The sequence below is a fragment of the Ascaphus truei genome, chromosome 3 (genome assembly GCF_040206685.1).
Source record: "Ascaphus truei isolate aAscTru1 chromosome 3, aAscTru1.hap1, whole genome shotgun sequence".
In the NCBI taxonomy this organism is placed as follows: Eukaryota; Metazoa; Chordata; class Amphibia; order Anura; family Ascaphidae; genus Ascaphus; species Ascaphus truei.
The window spans coordinates 432,171,724-432,194,805 of record NC_134485.1 but is presented as its reverse complement, the minus strand read 5'-3'; the positions used below and the strand labels follow the sequence as shown (position 1 = coordinate 432,194,805).

General features: G+C 54.4%; 1 protein-coding gene across 1 annotated transcript in view; it reads right to left on the bottom strand.

Annotated features, from left to right (window-relative positions):
* Positions 1 to 359: 359 nt before the first annotated feature.
* Positions 360 to 23,082, bottom strand: part of COX17 (cytochrome c oxidase copper chaperone COX17) — a 36,113-nt gene continuing 13,390 nt past the window's right edge. The window contains exons 2-4 of the mRNA XM_075592918.1: positions 12,319 to 12,477; positions 2,686 to 2,800; positions 360 to 596 (exon numbers count right to left, since the gene is read on the bottom strand). Of these exons, the coding sequence (XP_075449033.1) occupies positions 2,716 to 2,800; positions 12,319 to 12,434 (201 nt within the window). The 5' untranslated portion in view covers positions 12,435 to 12,477 and the 3' untranslated portion in view covers positions 360 to 596; positions 2,686 to 2,715. The remainder of the gene's footprint in view (positions 597 to 2,685; positions 2,801 to 12,318; positions 12,478 to 23,082) is intronic.

Below are 23,082 nucleotides of genomic sequence, written 5' to 3'. Positions count from 1 at the left end.
GATGTAACATTGCCGGTGCACACGGCCGGGCATTACAGGAGCAGAACATACGTGGATGTAACATTGCCGGTGCACACGGCCGGGCATTACAGGAGCAGAACATACGTGGATGTAACATTGCCGGTGCACACGGCCGGGCATTATTACAGGAGCAGAACATACGTGAATGTAACATTGCCGGTGCGCACAGCCAGGCATTATTACAGGAACAGAACATACGTGGATGTAACAGTGCCGGTGCTGCACAGCTGCGCACACGGCAGTATTATGAATCACAGGATTCTTCTGAAGATCCCTTTTGAGCGTCACTTATCTGTGCGTCACTGCCTGCCCTCTCTCCCACAAAAATAACCCCAAAAGAGCTTTTTGCAATCTTTAATAAAATTCAAAAATAGAGACTATACACCCGATCTATTAGAAAGCAGACGAAAGACGCCAGACCCCTCATCGCCACGCACCCAATCACAGGGAGACGGGAAACACATGCCCGCCGCAGGCCCCCTCAGTCCCTCCTCCCATGTAACCAGGACGTCTCTCTGTCCCGGCAGATGACGCAAATAAGTTAAAACTTCCAAAGCCGCACTCAACACCATTCCCTGAAAGAAAAGGGGGGGGGGGGAGAAAGCAAAAGGTTATTTGTAGACTTTTTGTAGTCCTTCCCAAATCAAAAATAATTCACGGTATTTCCTGATTTGGAATGAACATGCTCACTGTTTTAGCAAGGGCCAATTAATAACTATTTCATATAGCGCTTTTCTTGCCATGGGACACAGGTACGCAGCACATAGGAATGTTACGGATACAGTCCCTGTCCAGGTGAGCTTACACTCACCTCCCTGCGCCTCAGGCACCAAAATCATAACGTGACTTGCTCAAAGGAGCCGACGCCGGGAATTAAACCAGGTTCCCATGTTTGAAACTTAGTGTCATTGTTATCAGTCAGTGTCTTGTTTAATTTAGAATAGCCGCTTCGCAGTAGCCGCTCCGCAGTTGCAGTTCCGCAGTAGCCACCCTCCCACTTCAAGCAGCAATGCTGGTTTTCTATTTTGTTCTTGATTAGAGTTCTAGGATTGAAGCCGGGGATCTGCGGAGCTGAACCGCGTTCATTTCAGCTGCGGGGACACCCTGCTTCCCGAAATACTGACCTCCACAGGGGGCGCCTGTCTCTCCTGCAGGTTTAAATGTCTCTATTGGCGAGCGTGGCATGGAAGGCACAAGGGATGAGGTCACGGCCTTCCTATTGGCAAGCGGGGACATTTAAACGCCGCCATTTCAATCCATGTGGGTGAGGCTATTGAAATGGCGGCGTTATGACCCACAGGCCAATAGGAAGCCGTAACGCCATCCCTTGCGGCTTCCTATTGGCCCGAATTTAAACGCAGTTCAGCTCCGGAGACCCCGCTTCAATCCTAGAACTGTATATAAAAATAAAAGCACGAGGGGCGCTTTAAAGAGGGGGGGGCATCCATCGTCAGTCTTCATAAGCCTGCAGAAATACACGCACTGGGTGTCATTACCCAGAATCCCTGGCTGCAGTGCACTGTGTGATTATGGGGTTAGGGACGTTTGTAGACCTGACGTGTGAAAGTGCTCATTTGCATGTCATTACCCAGAATCCCTGGCTGCAGTGCACTTTGTGGTTATGGGGTTAGGGACATTTGTAGACCTGATGTGTGAAAGTGCTCATTTGCATGTCATTACCCAGAATCCCTGGCTGCAGTGCACTTTGTGGTTATGGGGTTAGGGACGTTTGTAGACCTGACGTGTGAAAGTGCTCATTTACATGTCATTACCCAGAATCCCTGGCTGCAGTGCACTTTGTGGTTATGGGGTTAGGGACATTTGTAGACCTGATGTGTGAAAGTGCTCATTTGCATGTCATTACCCAGAATCCCTGGCTGCAGTGCACTTTGTGGTTATGGGATTAGGGACGTTTGTAGACTCGACGTGTGAAAGTGCTCATTTACATGTCATTACCCAGAATCCCTGGCTGCCGTGCACTGTGTGATTATGGGGTAAAGGACATTTGTAGACCTGACGTGTGAAAGTGCTCATTTACATGTCATTACCCAGAATCCCTGGCTGCCGTGCACTGTGTGATTATGGGGTAAAGGACATTTGTAGACCTGACGTGTGAAAGTGCTCATTTACATGTCATTACCCAGAATCCCTGGCTGCCGTGCACTTTGTGGTTATGGGGTTAGGGACGTTTGTAGACCTGACGTGTGAAAGTGCGCATACGTGTTCTTTATCATTACTGGACACGGCCAAGGCGAGTTTGTCACTTTTATTCCCCACAACTTATCTGTGCACCTTGTAAGCATCTGGTTGTTAGAACTCAACATCTACATTTATTTCGGGAACAGAGCCGTTCTTAAAGTTGCATCTAAACAACCATCAGTTATCAAACTACGGACTACCCTCAACCATTGATTGGTTTTGCAGTTGGAGAAGTAAATTACTGTACAAGGCAGGGAACCAATCTCCTCCAGAACAGATCTCTTCAAGCAAAAGAGGTCCACATCCCATTAACCCCATTATACAGGGTCACGTGTCTGGCCAGCACCCAGCAGCTTCATGCTAGGGACACTGGGATTCAAACGAGGTTTACCCACTTCAAAAGGGCACCCACTAGACTAATGCTTTTCATATCACTATCCCCCACTGTGGTCACCTTGTACTCACCGCTCACGCGCACAGCAGTCCAGCGCCCGCTCACACTTTGAACCCCAGGGATCTCATACACTCCTTGTGAGCCTCGATCAGGTCCTGGCAGAGCGGCTCTCCCTTCTCGATGATGCTGCACAGAAAAACATGGGCGTCAGAGAAGTCTCTTTCTATTAAAGGCGCCACCCAACGGCCACGCTGAAAGCATGACCTCCGCTCCCCCTCACACCGGGGTCGCCCGGCCGTACAGAAGTCTCTGAATAAAGTCCTCCAGCTGACGGGAGTACGGAAATGTATTTACATCAACAGTCGCAGAACAAGCGGGACTGGGATCAGGGAGCAGCGGGTGACGCGGGCGAGGGGGAATTAATGCAATTTATATCAAATAAAACAAATTGAAGTTGCTAGCGGCACAGGATTGAAAATACACAAAATCTATCTGTCTGTCACACACACACACACACACTTTACAATCTCATTTTAATGCCTGGGAGATAGAGGGTCGTGCTAAAAGGTCACAAGGAGCGGATCTTGGATTCAAGATCAGCGACATTACTGCAGCGCTGTAGTTTCAGCGGTGTACAAAGGCGACACAAAAAAGGCAAATGTAGAGAGGAAACGCCTCAATGGTAGGTGCTACAAACCCTGGACTGGTAATAAACCGGAGCTGTAACATGAAACCCTTAGGCTTGCCAATGCGCGTGCGGCCCAGGCATTGCGCGTGCGTTTAGTTAATATATCGCACGCGGTGGCGCAGCTAGGGGGCGTGACTGATGTCAGCATTAAGCCCCGCTGTGATTGGCTCGCGGCGCAGCAGCAGCAGCAGCAGCAGCAGCAGCAGCAGCAGCGTGAAAATACAATTTTATTGTAATTTCCCAGGTCTGCCACGCCACCGCTCACGGCCGTGCGCGTCCCTTGTATGGAAGCGGCTGGCTAACAGCCAATTATAATTGACGCGCGTGCGCACCCGGTAGCGCACTATATTACAGGCCTTAGGCTAGGTCCCCGCTGGTGACGGCGGTGCGCGCCTCACACCCCATACCTCCTCTGTAGCAGCCAGGTGTCACCTCTCTTCCTGGCTCCCTTCATACTGTGACGCGCCAGCCGGCAGGGGATACAACTGGTTTTGTGTTCCCGTGCGGCGACACGGTCACATGGTGTGCCGGGAACCTATCAGAGGCTAGATCCGCACTGCTGGCTGGAACCCTGGCAGCATATATCTGGGACTCTTACTGACAGAACAGGTACTCAATGTTCCAAAAGCGCTTCACTTCATACACTCTGGCTTGTTCAAACCATAAGCACACATGAACATTTGTAGCAAGGTGATGGTAAGCGGATATGCAGGATGGGCAATTAAGGACTGGGGCTATTACAAATAAAATTAAAGGGGTCATATACAGAAGCAGTCTCAGATCTGAGGCTTCACAGCAATGGGAACACGGGCCCCTATCTGCTTTTACTTCTATGTTACGGTAACGGGACAGCGTTACCTACGGATTTCCACCTCTCCCCAAAGCACGCGACTCGTGAGCCCCAGCATGGCAAGGTAGATCCGTCACGTGGAACAGAAAATGTGCGACATAGCCCCGCCCCCGTCATGGCCGCGCCCACCCGACCCGTTTTGACCACGCCCCCCCCGAGCCTTAAAAAAAAAAGATGCCTACAGACCGTGGTGAAGCGCTGTGCACGCACCGCCAGGACGCCAGGCGTGCGTGCAGCAGGAAATGGAAAGGAGCGCACGATCCAACAGGAGCAAGGAGAGGACCCAATTCCAAAAATATAAACTTTGTGTCATAGACCTAAAATCCAACGCGTTTCGAACGCTGGTGCGTTCTTTATCAAGGACCTTAGGTGGGTGTCCGACCTCTGTGGGGTAGACTGGGCTGTAGCAGGAGTAAATGCATAAATCACAAAGACCAGGGACAGGCTGTAAATAGCGGAGAGCCGGTCGTCACCCAATGGGAACCAGCAGCACGATAAAGCGCCATTGGCGAAAAACGCATTACGCTGCGTCCATAGACACTTCGCCCGTGCGGAGGCTGAGGGAAAGCAGGTGCTTTCCTTGGCCATGGTACGTGCGCCGTCCATGGGCGTGACTAGGGGTGACGTCATGGAGCTGGTTCGCCCTCATTGGAACTGCTCACGTGACCGGCCCGTTGCGCCAAGAAAAGTTTTAACTGATTTCTTGCGCAACTCGCCCCTCACACCGTATAGACGCGATCACTGCCTTTAGGCAGTCTGATCGCTCAGCGCGCGGACGCGTCAGCACGGTCATCCACACCATGGACGCAGGCTTAGAGGTTTCTCTTTTTAACTTTTAGGCTACATGCCTCAATAAATGTTACGTTGGCCTCCAGCTCTCCTGCGCTGCACTGATCCTTTTATCAACTTGTTGTGCAAATACCTTCTTTGTATCATTTCTGGGAGCAGCTCTCCTCTTCCCAGCAGGTCCCTAACCCCCGTACAGTACTGAAGGAGGCTCAGCGAGGACCAACGCTGGGGGCGCCAGTTTAATTCTCAGTGTCATCTCTGTAACCTTGTGCAAGTCACCATCTCCCTGTGCCTCAGGAACAAACGTGCGACTGTAAGCTCTGCGGGGCAGGGACTCCCTGTGCCTCAGGAACAAACGCGAGACTGTAAGCTCTGCGGGGCAAAGACTCCCTGTGCCTCAGGAACAAACGCGAGACTGTAAGCTCTGCGGGGCAAAGACTCCCTGTGCCTCAGGAACAAACGCGAGACTGTAAGCTCTGCGGGGCAAAGACTCCCTGTGCCTCAGGAACAAACGCGAGACTGTAAGCTCTGCGGCGCAGGGACTCCCTGTGGCTCAGGAACAAACGCGAGACTGTAAGCTCTGCGGCGCAGGGACTCCCTGTGCCTCAGTAACAAACGTGAGACTGTAAGCTCTGCGGCGCAAAGACTCCCTGTGCCTCAGGAACAAACGTGCGACTGTAAGCTCTGCGGCGCAGGGACTCCCTGTGCCTCAGGAACAAACGTGAGACTGTAAGCTCTGCGGCGCAAAGACTCCCTGTGCCTCAGGAACAAACGCGAGACTGTAAGCTCTGCGGCGCAGGGACTCCCTGTGCCTCAGGAACGTGCGACTGTAAGCTCTGCGGGGCAAAGACTCCCTGTGCCTCAGGAACAAACGCGAGACTGTAAGCTCTGCGGCGCAGGGACTCCCTGTGCCTCAGGAACAAACGTGAGACTGTAAGCTCTGCGGCGCAAAGACTCCCTGTGCCTCAGGAACAAACGCGAGACTAAGCTCTGCGGCACAAAGACTCCCTGTGCCTCAGGAACAAACGCGAGACTGTTAGCTCTGCGGCGCAAGGACTCACTGTGCCTCAGGAACAAACGTGAGACTGTAAGCTCTGCGGCGCAAAGACTCCCTGTGCCTCAGGAACAAACGCGAGACTGTAAGCTCTGCGGCACAAAGACTCCCTGTGCCTCAGGAACAAACGCGAGACTGTAAGCTCTGCGGCGCAAAGACTCCCTGTGCCTCAGGAACAAACGCGAGACTGTAAGCTCTGCGGCGCAGGGACTCCCTGTGCCTCAGGAACAAACGTGAGACTGTAAGCTCTGCGGCGCAAAGACTCCCTGTGCCTCAGGAACAAACGTGAGACTGTAAGCTCTGCGGGGCAGGGACTCCCTGTGCCTCAGGAACAAACGTGAGACTGTAAGCTCTGCGGGGCAGGGACTCCCTGTGCCTCAGGAACAAACGCGAGACTGTAAGCTCTGCGGCGCAGGGACTCCCTGTGCCTCAGGAACAAACGCGAGACTGTAAGCTCTGCGGCGCAGGGACTCCCTGTGCCTCAGGAACAAACGTGAGACTGTAAGCTCTGCGGCGCAGGAACTCCCTGTGCCTCAGGAACAAACGTGAGACTGTAAGCTCTGCGGCGCAGGGACTCCCTGTGTCTCAGGAACAAACGCGAGACTGTAAGCTCTGCGGCGCAAAGACTCCCTGTGCCTCAGGAACAAACGTGCGACTGTAAGCTCTGCGGCGCAAAGACTCCCTGTGCCTCAGGAACAAACGCGAGACTGTAAGCTCTGCGGCGCAAAGACTCCCTGTGCCTCAGGAACAAACGTGAGACTGTAAGCTCTGCGGCGCCAAGACTCCCTGTGCCTCAGGAACAAACGCGAGACTGTAAGCTCTGCGGCGCAAAGACTCCCTGTGCCTCAGGAACAAACGCGAGACTGTAAGCTCTGCGGCGCAGGGACTCCCTGTGCCTCAGGAACAAACGCGAGACTGTAAGCTCTGCGGCGCAGGGACTCCCTGTGCCTCAGGAACAAACGTGAGACTGTAAGCTCTGCGGCGCAAAGACTCCCTGTGCCTCAGGAACAAACGTGAGACTGTAAGCTCTGCGGCGCAAAGACTCCCTGTGCCTCAGGAACAAACGTGAGACTGTAAGCTCTGCGGCGCAAAGACTCCCTGTGCCTCAGGAACAAACGCGAGACTGTAAGCTCTGCGGCGCAAAGACTCCCTGTGCCTCAGGAACAAACGTGAGACTGTAAGCTCTGCGGCGCAAAGACTCCCTGTGCCTCAGGAACAAACGCGAGACTGTAAGCTCTGCGGCGCAAAGACTCCCTGTGCCTCAGGAACAAACGCGAGACTGTAAGCTCTGCGGCGCAAAGACTCCCTGTGCCTCAGGAACAAACGCGAGACTGTAAGCTCTGCGGCGCAAAGACTCCCTGTGCCTCAGGAACAAACGTGAGACTGTAAGCTCTGCGGCGCAAAGACTCCTTGTGCCTCAGGAACAAACGCGAGACTTTAAGCTCTGCGGCGCAAAGACTCCCTGTGCCTCAGGAACAAACGCGAGACTGTAAGCTCTGCGGGGCAGGGACTCCCTGTGCCTCAGGAACAAACGTGAGACTGTAAGCTCTGCGGCACAAAGACTCCCTGTGCCTCAGGAACAAACGTGCGACTGTAAGCTCTGCGGCGCAGGGACTCCCTGTGCCTCAGGAACAAACGCGAGACTGTAAGCTCTGCGGCGCAAAGACTCCCTGTGCCTCAGGAACAAACGCGCGACTGTAAGCTCTGCGGCGCAGGGACTCCCTGTGCCTCAGGAACAAACGCGAGACTGTAAGCTCTGCGGCGCAAAGACTCCCTTGTGCCTCAGGAACAAACGAGAGACTGTAAGCTCTGCGGCACAAAGACTCCCTGTGCCTCAGGAACAAACGTGAGACTGTAAGCTCTGCGGCGCAAAGACTCCCTGTGCCTCAGGAACAAACGCGAGACTGTAAGCTCTGCGGCGCAAAGACTCCCTGTGCCTCAGGAACAAACGCGAGACTGTAAGCTCTGCGGCGCAAAGACTCCCTGTGCCTCAGGAACAAACGTGAGACTGTAAGCTCTGCGGCGCAAAGACTCCCTGTGCCTCAGGAACAAACGTGAGACTGTAAGCTCTGCGGGGCAGGGACTCCCTGTGCCTCAGGAACAAACGCGAGACTGTAAGCTCTGCGGCGCAAAGACTCCCTGTGCCTCAGGAACAAACGCGAGACTAAGCTCTGCGGCGCAAAGACTCCCTGTGCCTCAGGAACAAACGCGAGACTAAGCTCTGCGGCGCAAGGACTCACTGTGCCTCAGGAACAAACGCGAGACTGTAAGCTCTGCGGCGCAAAGACTCCCTGTGCCTCAGGAACAAACGTGAGACTGTAAGCTCTGCGGCGCAAAGACTCCCTGTGCCTCAGGAACAAACGCGAGACTGTAAGCTCTGCGGCGCAGGGACTCCCTGTGCCTCAGGAACAAACGCGAGACTGTAAGCTCTGCGGCGCAAGGACTCACTGTGCCTCAGGAACAAACGCGAGACTGTAAGCTCTGCGGCGCAAGGACTCACTGTGCCTGCAAAAGTCCATGTACAGCGCCGAGTACACGGTCCGTGCATTAGGCCTCTGGCATAAGCGCTGACCCGTGCTTACGCTCGGCACTTAGCCCCTGCAGCCACAATGAGAGCGGCTTTAGTAGGGGCTCGCCTACGCTTCCCGGAAGCGTAGGTCTTATACAAATTTTAGATTTGGCGCTCGCCGGAGCGCAGGGCCGGTCACGTGAGCGGTTTGCCCAATGAGGGCGAACCAGTTCCGTGACGTCACAGGCCCCTCCCCCCACCCCCGACACGCCCCCGGACGGCGCGCGGTCTCAGGCCGGGGAAAGCACCCGCTTTCCCTCAGCCTCCGCACGCAATTAGTAACCATGGACGCAGCCTTACAAATATTGTTGTTATCTAGCTCAGCTCGTGTGACATCATCAGAAAGGGACCGGCGCAGGAGGGGAGGTTTCTATTTCCCCGCGTGGGCGCTACGGGCTTTTTGTATGGAATACTTTATTGGGGAGGAAAGATGTTTTTAAAATACCAAACAAGTCGTCCTTTATTCGCCAAACTTTGCAATTCTTAACGTCCAAAAATGAACTAAACAGATTTATACGAAGGTTAAAAATAAAAAAAATATTTTAAAAAATGGATCATTAAATTAAAAGGAATTCAAGTGACTGGGAATCCAGGTCATCACCCGACTGTTTGGACTGAACAGAGAAAGATTGCGCAATGTTATTATTATAATAAAACCACTGAAGGAAAATAATTAATTTGTGGCAAATGTTTATAGTATATTGTGGGTACAAGATGAAGTCTGTCCGTGGCCAAGATAACGGGTACAGGCTGTGTGCCCGCACTTTTCCAGGGATTGCATAGTTGCATTATTGTGTCATGCTAACCAGCCATGCACAGGTTAATTTAATAGCTAGGATTTAGTATATGAATCTGTGTGTAGAGTAGATACGTCAGAACGTAAAGAATTAATGAACAATACAAATCGAGCGATGAAGAGCGCCCCGTCCTCCAGCCACAGTATGTTTTAGTTTAGACGGGACCTGTAGGGGAAGCTTATTGTTATTTTGCCTTACGATAAATAAATGAACTTTCGAGGCATCCGTTTGCAGTTATTGGAGAAGAGGAAACCAACGATTTCAACACACGGGGAACTTTCTTCTTCACAAAGACATTTTCAACGGACTACGTATATTTTTCATAAATAACACGTGTAATTAGGATGAAAAACAGACACATGCAAAGACACACACGGTCGGTGTGAACAGTCCCTCCTTCTCTGATTATATTACACAGGAAAGTCCCCTTCCCCCCAATATAACAAGTTAACTCTGAGCGCGCATGGAAGTACGGCTCAAAGTAACGCCCTTCCCGCTGGGCCCGACCTTGAAAAATCCAGAAACAGCCCGAGTCCTCCAGCAAACGCGTCCAGATTTTGGAATCACCACGTCCCTGATAAGAGGGCTCACAATTTGTGGCAGGTCTTATCGCTGCGACCCGAAGAGTCGCTGGGGACGCATGTCACGAGGTAGCTGTACGAAGCAGTGTCACACAGAATAGGGGGCCCAGTTTAACCCTATCAGCACACGTTTGTTTTACTTTCCCTGGTACTTCCGATCAGTGTGACTTCCTAACAGATCAGTAAAAGCCAGCCCTGATCGCATGGGACACTCAGGACTAATTGAGGAAATACAATCAGCCTGTAATGATAACAGCGGTGCACATTGGTAGCAGGTAGTGATACTTTTTGATGGACCAACAATCAAGTTCTTCAAAGGACATGCTCCTGTGTACAGAGCCTTCCTTCCAAACCTCATTGGTCTCTTCCATACAGTGCACATAAATAAAAGCCCTATACACAAAGCAGTAGGTGCTGTGCATTCAAACCCCTTCATTATTGTGCTTTTCACAGTAAGGCTCTTGGGTCTAAACTTGCAAAGCTATAAACCCTTCGGATGCCCCATAACGGAGCCTCCCCACCACGTCGCGGGGTCTGGCTCCCCACCCCGTCGCGGGGTCTGGCTCCCCACCCCGTCGCGGGGTCTGGCTCCCCACCACATCGCGGGTCTGGCTCCCCACCACATCGCGGGTCTGGCTCCCCACCACATCGCGGGTCTGGCTCCCCACCACGTCGCGGGGTCTGGCTCCCCACCACGTCGTGGGGTCTGGTTCTCCATGGGGTCCCCACCTCCACCACGTCACGGGGTCTGCTTCTCCATGGGTCCCCACCATGTCACTGGGCCTGCTTCTCCATGGGGTCCCCACCATGTCACTGGGTCTGCTTCTCCATGGGGTCCCCACCATGTCACTGGGTCTGCTTCTCCATGGGGTCCCCACCATGTCACTGGGTCTGCTTCTCCATGGGGTCCCCACCATGTCACTGGGTCTGCTTCTCCATGGGGTCCCCACCATGTCACTGGGTCTGCTTCTCCATGGGGTCCCCACCATGTCACTGGGTCTGCTTCTCCATGGGGTCCCCACCATGTCACTGGGTCTGCTTCTCCAAGGGTCCCCACCATGTCACTGGGCCTGCTTCTCCAAGGGTCCCCACCACCACCACGGGGTCTGGCGCTCCAGGGGTCACCTCCACGGAGTCTGGCGCTCCAGGGGTCACCTCCACGGAGTCTGGCGCTCCAGGGGTCACCTCCACGGAGTCTGGCGCTCCAGGGGTCACCTCCACGGAGTCTGGCGCTCCAGGGGTCACCTCCACGGAGTCTGGCGCTCCAGGGGTCACCTCCACGGAGTCTGGCGCTCCAGGGGTCACCTCCACGGAGTCTGGCGCTCCAGGGCCTCCATGATGTAGCAGTTTTCATTTGGCGATTGCAGTCTGCGCTGCTGTAGAGCGATGGGCGCGGTCTAGCTAACAGAACGGAAGAGGACTACTCCTATTCTGTTCTCGTCATCAGTAATGTCGCAGTCGCTCTGAAAAGTGGTAATGTGACCGCGAGGTGCCACCGAGCCTCCTGAAGTTCTTCCCATCTGGATCTGCCTATTTCATTACCTGGTCCATCACTGCTTACATATTAAAGTAACTACCAGAAAAGATCGGGAAATGAGTATTAGGTCTTCCACAGGGCCCCAGATATGCTCCATGCACCCCATGGTCACATCATGCAACAGTTAGATGGCAGACAAGGATTCTGGGTAGTGACATGTAAATAAAACACAAGTCGTCACTTCAGCTTCCATTCCAACAGCTTGTACTGCTAAACCTGGGACAAGGAGCACAGAAATCAGCGAATCTACTAAAAGGTAACAAGAAAGCAGGAAAGCCAAGATCAGATACTGTATACATCTTTATCCTGTACGTGGCTCAGTTATCCACACCAACACAAAGCTGTGGTAATATGCGCAGCCCCTTTCAGATGTAAGTTGCTCTGTCCGCATGTACAGACAAAGAGGTAATCTATCCTATGCCGTATATGTGTTATGAAATATGTATTTGTATGTAGCACAGACAGGAAATGCCATATTAATACACACGGCAGAAATGTTCAAGTCCTGAAGAACCTGCATTGTTTGCTATATTTTTTGCCCCGACAGAGTGCACATTGAATTTTGCAGCCACAATTACCCCCTGCTCCAAAGAGCTTACAATTTAATACACAAGGGAGATAAAGCGACTTTCCCAGGCATACAAGGAGGCAATTGTTCATACGCTGAACCTACTGCTCCAGCCCCACTCCTTGTGTATAGTGTTTGCGGTATTCTCCATGCACTTACTCTATGAAGGGCTTTCCTGGTGGCCCAGATAGAGATATCACAGCTTTCCATGGACTCTCACTCTTCAGGGCCAGTACAGCTATAAGACTCCTGGGGTGGGGTGTGCACTCACCAGGTGTCCCGAGCTTTCTTGGTCTCGGGGCAGGCACAGCAAGCCTTCAGGGGCTTCTTCTCATTCTCCGTGCTCGGGGGCTGAGTTTCACAGCTAGCAGCAGCCAAACTGGACATCTTGGGACAGGATCGGAGTCTCGCCACACCAGCTCAAATCTTCCTGTGGCAGAGAAAGAAAAAAAAGCTGTGATCAGAAGATTAAGTCCCACTTATTAAAAGCACAAATATAGTGTGTGTGGTAGGGGGAGGGGGGGTGTGGGGCGGGGGGAGGGTGGCGTGTTGGTCGTGTGGGGCGGGGGGAGGGTGGCGTGTTGGTCGTGTGGGGCGGGGGAAGGGGGGCGTGTGTGGTGGGGGCGTGTGTGTGCGTGTGGTGGGGGCGTGTGTGTGCGTGTGTGTGTGTGTGGTGGGGGCGTGTGTGTGTGTGTGTGGTGGGGGCGTGTGTGTGTGTGTGTGGTGGGGGCGTGTGTGTGTGTGTGTGTGGTGGGGGCGTGTGTGTGTGTGTGTGTGGTGGGGGCGTGTGTGTGTGTGTGTGTGGTGGGGGCGTGTGTGTGTGTGTGTGTGGTGGGGGCGTGTGTGTGTGTGTGTGTGGTGGGGGCGTGTGTGTGTGTGTGTGTGGTGGGGGCGTGTGTGTGTGTGTGTGTGGTGGGGGCGTGTGTGTGTGTGTGTGGTGGGGGCGTGTGTGTGTGTGTGTGTGGTGGGGGCGTGTGTGTGGGCGTGTGTGCGTGGGCGTGTGGGCGTGTGTGTGGGCGTGTGTGTGGGCGTGTGTGTGGGCGTGTGTGCGTGGGCGTGTGTGCGTGGGCGTGTGTGCGTGGGCGTGTGTGCGTGGGCGTGTGTGCGTGGGCGTGTGTGCGTGGGCGTGTGTGCGTGGGCGTGTGTGTGGGCGTGTGTGTGGGCGTGTGTGTGGGCGTGTGTGTGGGCGTGTGTGTGTGTGGGCGTGTGTGTGTGTGGGCGTGTGTGTGTGTGGGCGTGTGTGTGTGTGGGCGTGTGTGTGTGTGGGAGTGTGTGTGGGAGTGTGTGGGCGTGTGTGTGTGGGCGTGTGTGTGTGGGCGTGTGTGTGTGTGGGCCCAGATATATATTTAACATCATTGTGAAAAGAACAATTTTGATCTCTTCCCTCTCAGAGGTGCATGCCCGTTACTTGCACACACAATAAGGTATTGCTGTTCACATCAGTTTGAAAAAAAGGTAACGGATACGTCGGTTTGGAAACAAAACAAAAAAAAATAGGTAAAAGATACACGTATGTGATATACAATAACAAAAATATTCTCTAAGGATATTCTCGCAGAGACCAGCATTGTCATTTCTCCTGGATCCGCTTTATAAAAACAGCCATGACTTTGAATAATTCGGAATCAATGGCCCCTTTTTTACCATGTGAAAAACAGAAAGTGAATCCCTGCGCCTCTCCCATTGGGCTCACAATATAGGGTGAAAAACCACACATAGTGAAACCCCAGTCTGTATGGCAAAGGAGACTTCTGGCTGCATCTTTTGATCAAATCATAACAAGCCTGCTAACCAATGTCACGGTAAGCCAAGATGTATTGTAAATCATGTGATATTTATTATGTTGCTTGGTTTAGATGTTTGGGCTTGAAGTTTATTCGTGTGACGCAGCAGCTGTAGACAAGGCAGTTCCTGGCGTAGACAAGTTACAGACGACTATATTTTGATTGGAGCAATTGCAGTACAGGATTAGTTTTCTTTTTAGCATATTGCAGAAATAAATGGAAATGTTGATACCCGGAGGTTTGGAGCATCACGAAGCAGCAATAAAACTAATCAATCATTCTGCCAATTGTGCAACATGGGGAAACTGGTGCAAAACATCACCAGATCTACAACAAAATAAATCTTTAATAGAAGTGCTCGTGGGGGGCGTGAAACGCGTGGGAGGAGAGCTCTGTTTGTACATGTTTTTTAAGTAGTCTAATAAATAGTTTTTAACCATTTTTAGCTGGTGAATTTTCCCCATTTTTTCATTTGGAGTGGCAGCGGGCACATCGCTGTGTAATAAATGTGCTGTTACTAGCGCCGGAGCGGCAGCGGGCACATCGCTGTGTAATAAATGTGCTGTTACTAGCGCCGGAGCGGCAGCGGGCACATCGCTGTGTAATAAATGTGCTGTTACTAGCACCGGAGCGGCAGCGGGCACATCGCTGTGTAATAAATGTGCTGCCGTTACTAGCGCCGGAGCGGCAGCGGGCACATCGCTGTGTAATAAATGTGCTGCTGTTACTAGCACCGGAGTGGCAGCGGGCACATCGCGGTGTAATAAATGTGCTGCCGTTACTAGCACCGGAGCGGCAGCGGGCACATCGCTGTGTAATAAATGTGCTGTAACTAGCGCCGGAGCGGCAGCGGGCACATCGCTGTGTAATAAATGTGCTGCCGTTACTAGCACCGGAGCGGCAGCGGGCACATCGCTGTGTAATAAATGTGCTGCCGTTACTAGCACCGGAGCGGCAGCGGGCACATCGCTGTGTAATAAATGTGCTGTAACTAGCACCGGAGCGGCAGCGGGCACATCGCTGTGTAATAAATGTGCTGCCGTTACTAGCACCGGAGCGGCAGCGGGCACATCGCTGTGTAATAAATGTGCTGTTACTAGCGCCGGAGCGGCAGCGGGCACATCGCTGTGTAATAAATGTGCTGCCGTTACTAGCACCGGAGCGGCAGCGGGCACATCGCTGTGTAATAAATGTGCTGCCGTTACTAGCACCGGAGCGGCAGCGGGCACATCGCTGTGTAATAAATGTGCTGTTACTAGCACCGGAGCGGCAGCGGGCACATCACTGTGTAATAAATGTGCTGCTGTTACTAGCGCCGGAGCGGCAGCGGGCACATCGCTGTGTAATAAATGTGCTGCCGTTACTAGCGCCGGAGCGGCAGCGGGCACATCGCTGTGTAATAAATGTGCTGCTGTTACTAGCGCCGGAGCGGCAGCGGGCACATCGCTGTGTAATAAATGTGCTGCCGTTACTAGCACCGGAGCGGCAGCGGGCACATCGCTGTGTAATAAATGTGCTGCCGTTACTAGCGCCGGAGCGGCAGCGGGCACATCGCTGTGTAATAAATGTGCTGCCGTTACTAGCGCCGGAGCGGCAGCGGGCACATCGCTGTGTAATAAATGTGCTGTTACTAGCACCGGAGCGGCAGCGGGCACATCGCTGTGTAATAAATGTGCTGCTGTTACTAGCACCGGAGCGGCAGCGGGCACATCGCCGTGTAATAAATGTGCTGTTACTAGCACCGGAGCGGCAGCGGGCACATCGCCGTGTAATAAATGTGCTGCCGTTACTAGCGCCGGAGCGGCAGCGGGCACATCGCTGTGTAATAAATGTGCTGCTGTTACTAGCGCCGGAGCGGCAGCGGGCACATCGCTGTGTAATAAATGTGCTGTTACTAGCGCCGGAGCGGCAGCGGGCACATCGCTGTGTGATAAATGTGCTGTTACTAGCGCCGGAGCGGCAGCGGGCACATCGCTGTGTAATAAATGTGCTGCCGTTACTAGCGCCGGAGCGGCAGCGGGCACATCGCTGTGTAATAAATGTGCTGCCGTTACTAGCGCCGGAGCCGCAGCGGGCACATCGCTGTGTAATAAATATGCTGCCGTTACTAGCGCCGGAGCGGCAGCGGGCACATCGCTGTGTAATAAATGTGCTGCCGTTACTAGCACCGGAGCGGCAGCGGGCACATCGCTGTGTAATAAATGTGCTGCCGTTACTAGCACCGTAGCGGCAGCGGGCACATCGCTGTGTAATAAATGTGCTGCCGTTACTAGCACCGGAGCGGCAGCGGGCACATCGGTGTGTAATAAATGTGCTGCCGTTACTAGCACCGGAGCGGCAGCGGGCACATCGGTGTGTAATAAATGTGCTGTTACTAGCGCCGGAGCGGCAGCGGGCACATCGCTGTGTAATAAATGTGCTGCCGTTACCAGCGCCGGAGCGGCAGCGGGCACATCGCTGTGTAATAAATGTGCTGCCGTTACTAGCACCGGAGCGGCAGCGGGCACATCGCTGTGTAATAAATGTGCTGCCGTTACTAGCGCCGGAGCGGCAGCGGGCACATCGCTGTGTAATAAATGTGCTGTAACTAGCACCGGAGCGGCAGCGGGCACATCACTGTGTAATAAATGTGCTGCTGTTACTAGCGCCGGAGCGGCAGCGGGCACATCGCTGTGTAATAAATGTGCTGCTGTTACTAGCGCCGGAGCGGCAGCGGGCACATCGCTGTGTAATAAATGTGCTGCCGTTACTAGCGCCGGAGCGGCAGCGGGCACATCGCTGTGTAATAAATGTGCTGTTACTAGCACCGGAGCGGCAGCGGGCACATCGCTGTGTAATAAATGTGCTGTTACTAGCACCGGAGCGGCAGCGGGCGCATCGCTGTGTAATAAATGTGCTGCTGTTACTAGCACCGGAGCGGCAGCGGGCACATCGCTGTGTAATAAATGTGCTGCCGTTACTAGCGCCGGAGCGGCAGCGGGCACATCGCTGTGTAATAAATGTGCTGCTGTTACTAGCACCGGAGCGGCAGCGGGCACATCGCTGTGTAATAAATGTGCTGCCGTTACTAGCACCGGAGCGGCAGCGGGCACATCGCTGTGTAATAAATGTGCTGCCGTTACTAGCACCGGAGCGGCAGCGGGCACATCGCTGTGTAATAAATGTGCTGCCGTTACTAGCACCGGAGCGGCAGCGGGCACATCGCTGTGTAATAAATGTGCTGCCGTTACTAGCGCCGGAGCGGCAGCGGGCACATCGCTGTGTAATAAATGTGCTGCTGTTACTAGCGCCGGAGCGGCAGCGGGCACATCGCTGTGTAATAAATGTGCTGTTACTAGCACCGGAGCGGCAGCGGGCACATCGCTGTGTAATAAATGTGCTGCAGTTACTAGCACCGGAGCGGCAGCGGGCACATCGCTGTGTAATAAATGTGCTGCTGTTACTAGCGCCGGAGCGGCAGCGGGCACATCGCTGTGTAATAAATGTGCTGTTACTAGCACCGGAGCGGCAGCGGGCACATCGCTGTGTAATAAATGTGCTGCCGTTACTAGCGCCGGAGCGGCAGCGGGCACATCGCTGTGTAATAAATGTGCTGCTGTTACTAGCGCCGGAGCGGCAGCGGGCACATCGCTGTGTAATAAATGTGCTGTTACTAGCGCCGGAGCGGCAGCGGGCACATCGCTGTGTAATAAATGTGCTGCCGTTACTAGCGCCGGAGCGGCAGCGGGCACATCGCTGTGTAATAAATGTGCTGCCGTTACTAGCGCCGGAGCGGCAGCGGGCACATCGCTGTGTAATAAATGTGCTGCCGTTACTAGCACCGGAGCGGCAGCGGGCACATCGCTGTGTAATAAATGTGCTGCCGTTACTAGCACCGGAGCGGCAGCGGGCACATCGCTGTGTAATAAATGTGCTGTTACTAGCACCGGAGCGGCAGCGGGCACATCGCTGTGTAATAAATGTGCTGCTGTAACTAGCACCGGAGCGGCAGCGGGCACATCGCTGTGTAATAAATGTGCTGCCGTTACTAGCACCGGAGCGGCAGCGGGCACATCGCTGTGTAATAAATGTGCTGCCGTTACTAGCGCCGGAGCGGCAGCGGGCACATCGCTGTGTAATAAATGTGCTGTTACTAGCACCGGAGCGGCAGCGGGCACATCGCTGTGTAATAAATGTGCTGTTACTAGCACCGGAGCGGCAGCGGGCACATCGCTGTGTAATAAATGTGCTGCCGTTACTAGCGCCGGAGCGGCAGCGGGCACATCGCTGTGTAATAAATGTGCTGCTGTTACTAGCACCGGAGTGGCAGCGGGCACATCGCCGTGTAATAAATGTGCTGCTGTTACTAGCGCCGGAGCGGCAGCGGGCACATCGCGGTGTAATAAATGTGCTGCCGTTACTAGCACCGGGCACATCGCGGTGTAATAAATGTGCTGCCGTTACTAGCACCGGAGCGGCAGCGGGCACATCGCTGTGTAATAAATGTGCTGTAACTAGCACCGGAGCGGCAGCGGGCACATCGCTGTGTAATAAATGTGCTGCCGTTACTAGCACCGGAGCGGCAGCGGGCACATCGCTGTGTAATAAATGTGCTGCCGTTACTAGCACCGGAGCGGCAGCGGGCACATCGCTGTGTAATAAATGTGCTGCCGTTACTAGCACCGGAGCGGCAGCGGGCACATCGCTGTGTAATAAATGTGCTGTTACTAGCGCCGGAGCGGAAGCGGGCACATCGCTGTGTAATAAATGTGCTGCCGTTACTAGCACCGGAGCGGCAGCGGGCACATCGCTGTGTAATAAATGTGCTGCTGTTACTAGCACCGGAGCGGCAGCGGGCACATCGCTGTGTAATAAATGTGCTGCCGTTACTAGCACCGGAGCGGCAGCGGGCACATCGCTGTGTAATAAATGTGCTGCTGTTACTAGCGCCGGAGCGGCAGCGGGCACATCGCTGTGTAATAAATGTGCTGCCGTTACTAGCGCCGGAGCGGCAGCGGGCACATCGCTGTGTAATAAATGTGCTGCTGTTACTAGCGCCGGAGCGGCAGCGGGCACATCGCTGTGTAATAAATGTGCTGCCGTTACTAGCACCGGAGCGGCAGCGGGCACATCGCTGTGTAATAAATGTGCTGTTACTAGCACCGGAGCGGCAGCGGGCACATCGCTGTGTAATAAATGTGCTGCCGTTACTAGCACCGGAGCGGCAGCGGGCACATCGCTGTGTAATAAATGTGCTGCTGTTACTAGCGCCGGAGCGGCAGCGGGCACATCGCTGTGTAATAAATGTGCTGTTACTAGCGCCGGAGCGGCAGCGGGCACATCGCTGTGTAATAAATGTGCTGCCGTTACTAGCGCCGGAGCGGCAGCGGGCACATCGCTGTGTAATAAATGTGCTGCTGTTACTAGCGCCGGAGCGGCAGCGGGCACATCGCTGTGTAATAAATGTGCTGCCGTTACTAGCGCCGGAGCGGCAGCGGGCACATCGCTGTGTAATAAATGTGCTGCCGTTACTAGCACCGGAGCGGCAGCGGGCACATCGCTGTGTAATAAATGTGCTGCCGTTACTAGCACCGGAGCGGCAGCGGGCACATCGCTGTGTAATAAATGTGCTGCCGTTACCAGCGCCGGAGCGGCAGCGGGCACATCGCTGTGTAATAAATGTGCTGTTACTAGCACCGGAGCGGCAGCGGGCACATCGCTGTGTAATAAATGTGCTGCTGTTACTAGCGCCGGAGCGGCAGCGGGCACATCGCTGTGTAATAAATGTGCTGCCGTTACTAGCACCGGAGCGGCAGCGGGCGCATCGCTGTGTAATAAATGTGCTGCCGTTACTAGCGCCGGAGCGGCAGCGGGCACATCGCTGTGTAATAAATGTGCTGCTGTTACTAGCACCGGAGCGGCAGCGGGCACATCGCTGTGTAATAAATGTGCTGCTGTTACTAGCACCGGAGCGGCAGCGGGCACATCGCTGTGTAATAAATGTGCTGCCGTTACTAGCACCGGAGCGGCAGCGGGCACATCGCTGTGTAATAAATGTGCTGCTGTTACTAGCGCCGGAGCGGCAGCGGGCACATCGCTGTGTAATAAATGTGCTGCTGTTACTAGCGCCGGAGCGGCAACGGGCACATCGCTGTGTAATAAATGTGCTGTTACTAGCGCCGGAGCGGCAGCGGGCACATCGCTGTGTAATAAATGTGCTGCTGTTACTAGCGCCGGAGCGGCAGCGGGCACATCGCCGTGTAATAAATGTGCAGCTGTTACTAGCGCCGGAGCGGCAGCGGGCACATCGCTGTGTAATAAATGTGCTGCTGTTACTAGCGCCGGAGCGGCAGCGGGCACATCGCTGTGTAATAAATGTGCTGCCGTTACTAGCACCGGAGCGGCAGCGGGCACATCGCTGTGTAATAAATGTGCTGCCGTTACTAGCGCCGGAGCGGCAGCGGGCACATCGCTGTGTAATAAATGTGCTGCCGTTACTAGCACCGGAGCGGCAGCGGGCACATCGCTGTGTAATAAATGTGCTGCCGTTACTAGCACCGGAGCGGCAGCGGGCACATCGCTGTGTAATAAATGTGCTGCCGTTACTAGCACCGTAGCGGCAGCGGGCACATCGCTGTGTAATAAATGTGCTGCCGTTACTAGCACCGGAGCGGCAGCGGGCACATCGGTGTGTAATAAATGTGCTGCCGTTACTAGCACCGGAGCGGCAGCGGGCACATCGGTGTGTAATAAATGTGCTGTTACTAGCGCCGGAGCGGCAGCGGGCACATCGCTGTGTAATAAATGTGCTGCCGTTACCAGCGCCGGAGCGGCAGCGGGCACATCGCTGTGTAATAAATGTGCTGCCGTTACTAGCACCGGAGCGGCAGCGGGCACATCGCTGTGTAATAAATGTGCTGCCGTTACTAGCGCCGGAGCGGCAGCGGGCACATCGCTGTGTAATAAATGTGCTGTAACTAGCACCGGAGCGGCAGCGGGCACATCACTGTGTAATAAATGTGCTGCTGTTACTAGCGCCGGAGCGGCAGCGGGCACATCGCTGTGTAATAAATGTGCTGCTGTTACTAGCGCCGGAGCGGCAGCGGGCACATCGCTGTGTAATAAATGTGCTGCCGTTACTAGCGCCGGAGCGGCAGCGGGCACATCGCTGTGTAATAAATGTGCTGTTACTAGCACCGGAGCGGCAGCGGGCACATCGCTGTGTAATAAATGTGCTGTTACTAGCACCGGAGCGGCAGCGGGCGCATCGCTGTGTAATAAATGTGCTGCTGTTACTAGCACCGGAGCGGCAGCGGGCACATCGCTGTGTAATAAATGTGCTGCCGTTACTAGCGCCGGAGCGGCAGCGGGCACATCGCTGTGTAATAAATGTGCTGCTGTTACTAGCACCGGAGCGGCAGCGGGCACATCGCTGTGTAATAAATGTGCTGCCGTTACTAGCACCGGAGCGGCAGCGGGCACATCGCTGTGTAATAAATGTGCTGCCGTTACTAGCACCGGAGCGGCAGCGGGCACATCGCTGTGTAATAAATATGCTGCCGTTACTAGCACCGGAGCGGCAGCGGGCACATCGCTGTGTAATAAATGTGCTGCCGTTACTAGCGCCGGAGCGGCAGCGGGCACATCGCTGTGTAATAAATGTGCTGCTGTTACTAGCGCCGGAGCGGCAGCGGGCACATCGCTGTGTAATAAATGTGCTGTTACTAGCACCGGAGCGGCAGCGGGCACATCGCTGTGTAATAAATGTGCTGCAGTTACTAGCACCGGAGCGGCAGCGGGCACATCGCTGTGTAATAAATGTGCTGCTGTTACTAGCGCCGGAGCGGCAGCGGGCACATCGCTGTGTAATAAATGTGCTGTTACTAGCACCGGAGCGGCAGCGGGCACATCGCTGTGTAATAAATGTGCTGCCGTTACTAGCGCCGGAGCGGCAGCGGGCACATCGCTGTGTAATAAATGTGCTGCTGTTACTAGCGCCGGAGCGGCAGCGGGCACATCGCTGTGTAATAAATGTGCTGTTACTAGCGCCGGAGCGGCAGCGGGCACATCGCTGTGTAATAAATGTGCTGCCGTTACTAGCGCCGGAGCGGCAGCGGGCACATCGCTGTGTAATAAATGTGCTGCCGTTACTAGCGCCGGAGCGTCAGCGGGCACATCGCTGTGTAATAAATGTGCTGCCGTTACTAGCACCGGAGCGGCAGCGGGCACATCGCTGTGTAATAAATGTGCTGCCGTTACTAGCACCGGAGCGGCAGCGGGCACATCGCTGTGTAATAAATGTGCTGTTACTAGCACCGGAGCGGCAGCGGGCACATCGCTGTGTAATAAATGTGCTGCTGTAACTAGCACCGGAGCGGCAGCGGGCACATCGCTGTGTAATAAATGTGCTGCCGTTACTAGCACCGGAGCGGCAGCGGGCACATCGCTGTGTAATAAATGTGCTGCCGTTACTAGCGCCGGAGCGGCAGCGGGCACATCGCTGTGTAATAAATGTGCTGTTACTAGCACCGGAGCGGCAGCGGGCACATCGCTGTGTAATAAATGTGCTGTTACTAGCACCGGAGCGGCAGCGGGCACATCGCTGTGTAATAAATGTGCTGCCGTTACTAGCGCCGGAGCGGCAGCGGGCACATCGCTGTGTAATAAATGTGCTGCTGTTACTAGCACCGGAGTGGCAGCGGGCACATCGCCGTGTAATAAATGTGCTGCTGTTACTAGCGCCGGAGCGGCAGCGGGCACATCGCGGTGTAATAAATGTGCTGCCGTTACTAGCACCGGGCACATCGCGGTGTAATAAATGTGCTGCCGTTACTAGCACCGGAGCGGCAGCGGGCACATCGCTGTGTAATAAATGTGCTGTAACTAGCACCGGAGCGGCAGCGGGCACATCGCTGTGTAATAAATGTGCTGCCGTTACTAGCACCGGAGCGGCAGCGGGCACATCGCTGTGTAATAAATGTGCTGCCGTTACTAGCACCGGAGCGGCAGCGGGCACATCGCTGTGTAATAAATGTGCTGCCGTTACTAGCACCGGAGCGGCAGCGGGCACATCGCTGTGTAATAAATGTGCTGTTACTAGCGCCGGAGCGGAAGCGGGCACATCGCTGTGTAATAAATGTGCTGCCGTTACTAGCACCGGAGCGGCAGCGGGCACATCGCTGTGTAATAAATGTGCTGCTGTTACTAGCACCGGAGCGGCAGCGGGCACATCGCTGTGTAATAAATGTGCTGCCGTTACTAGCACCGGAGCG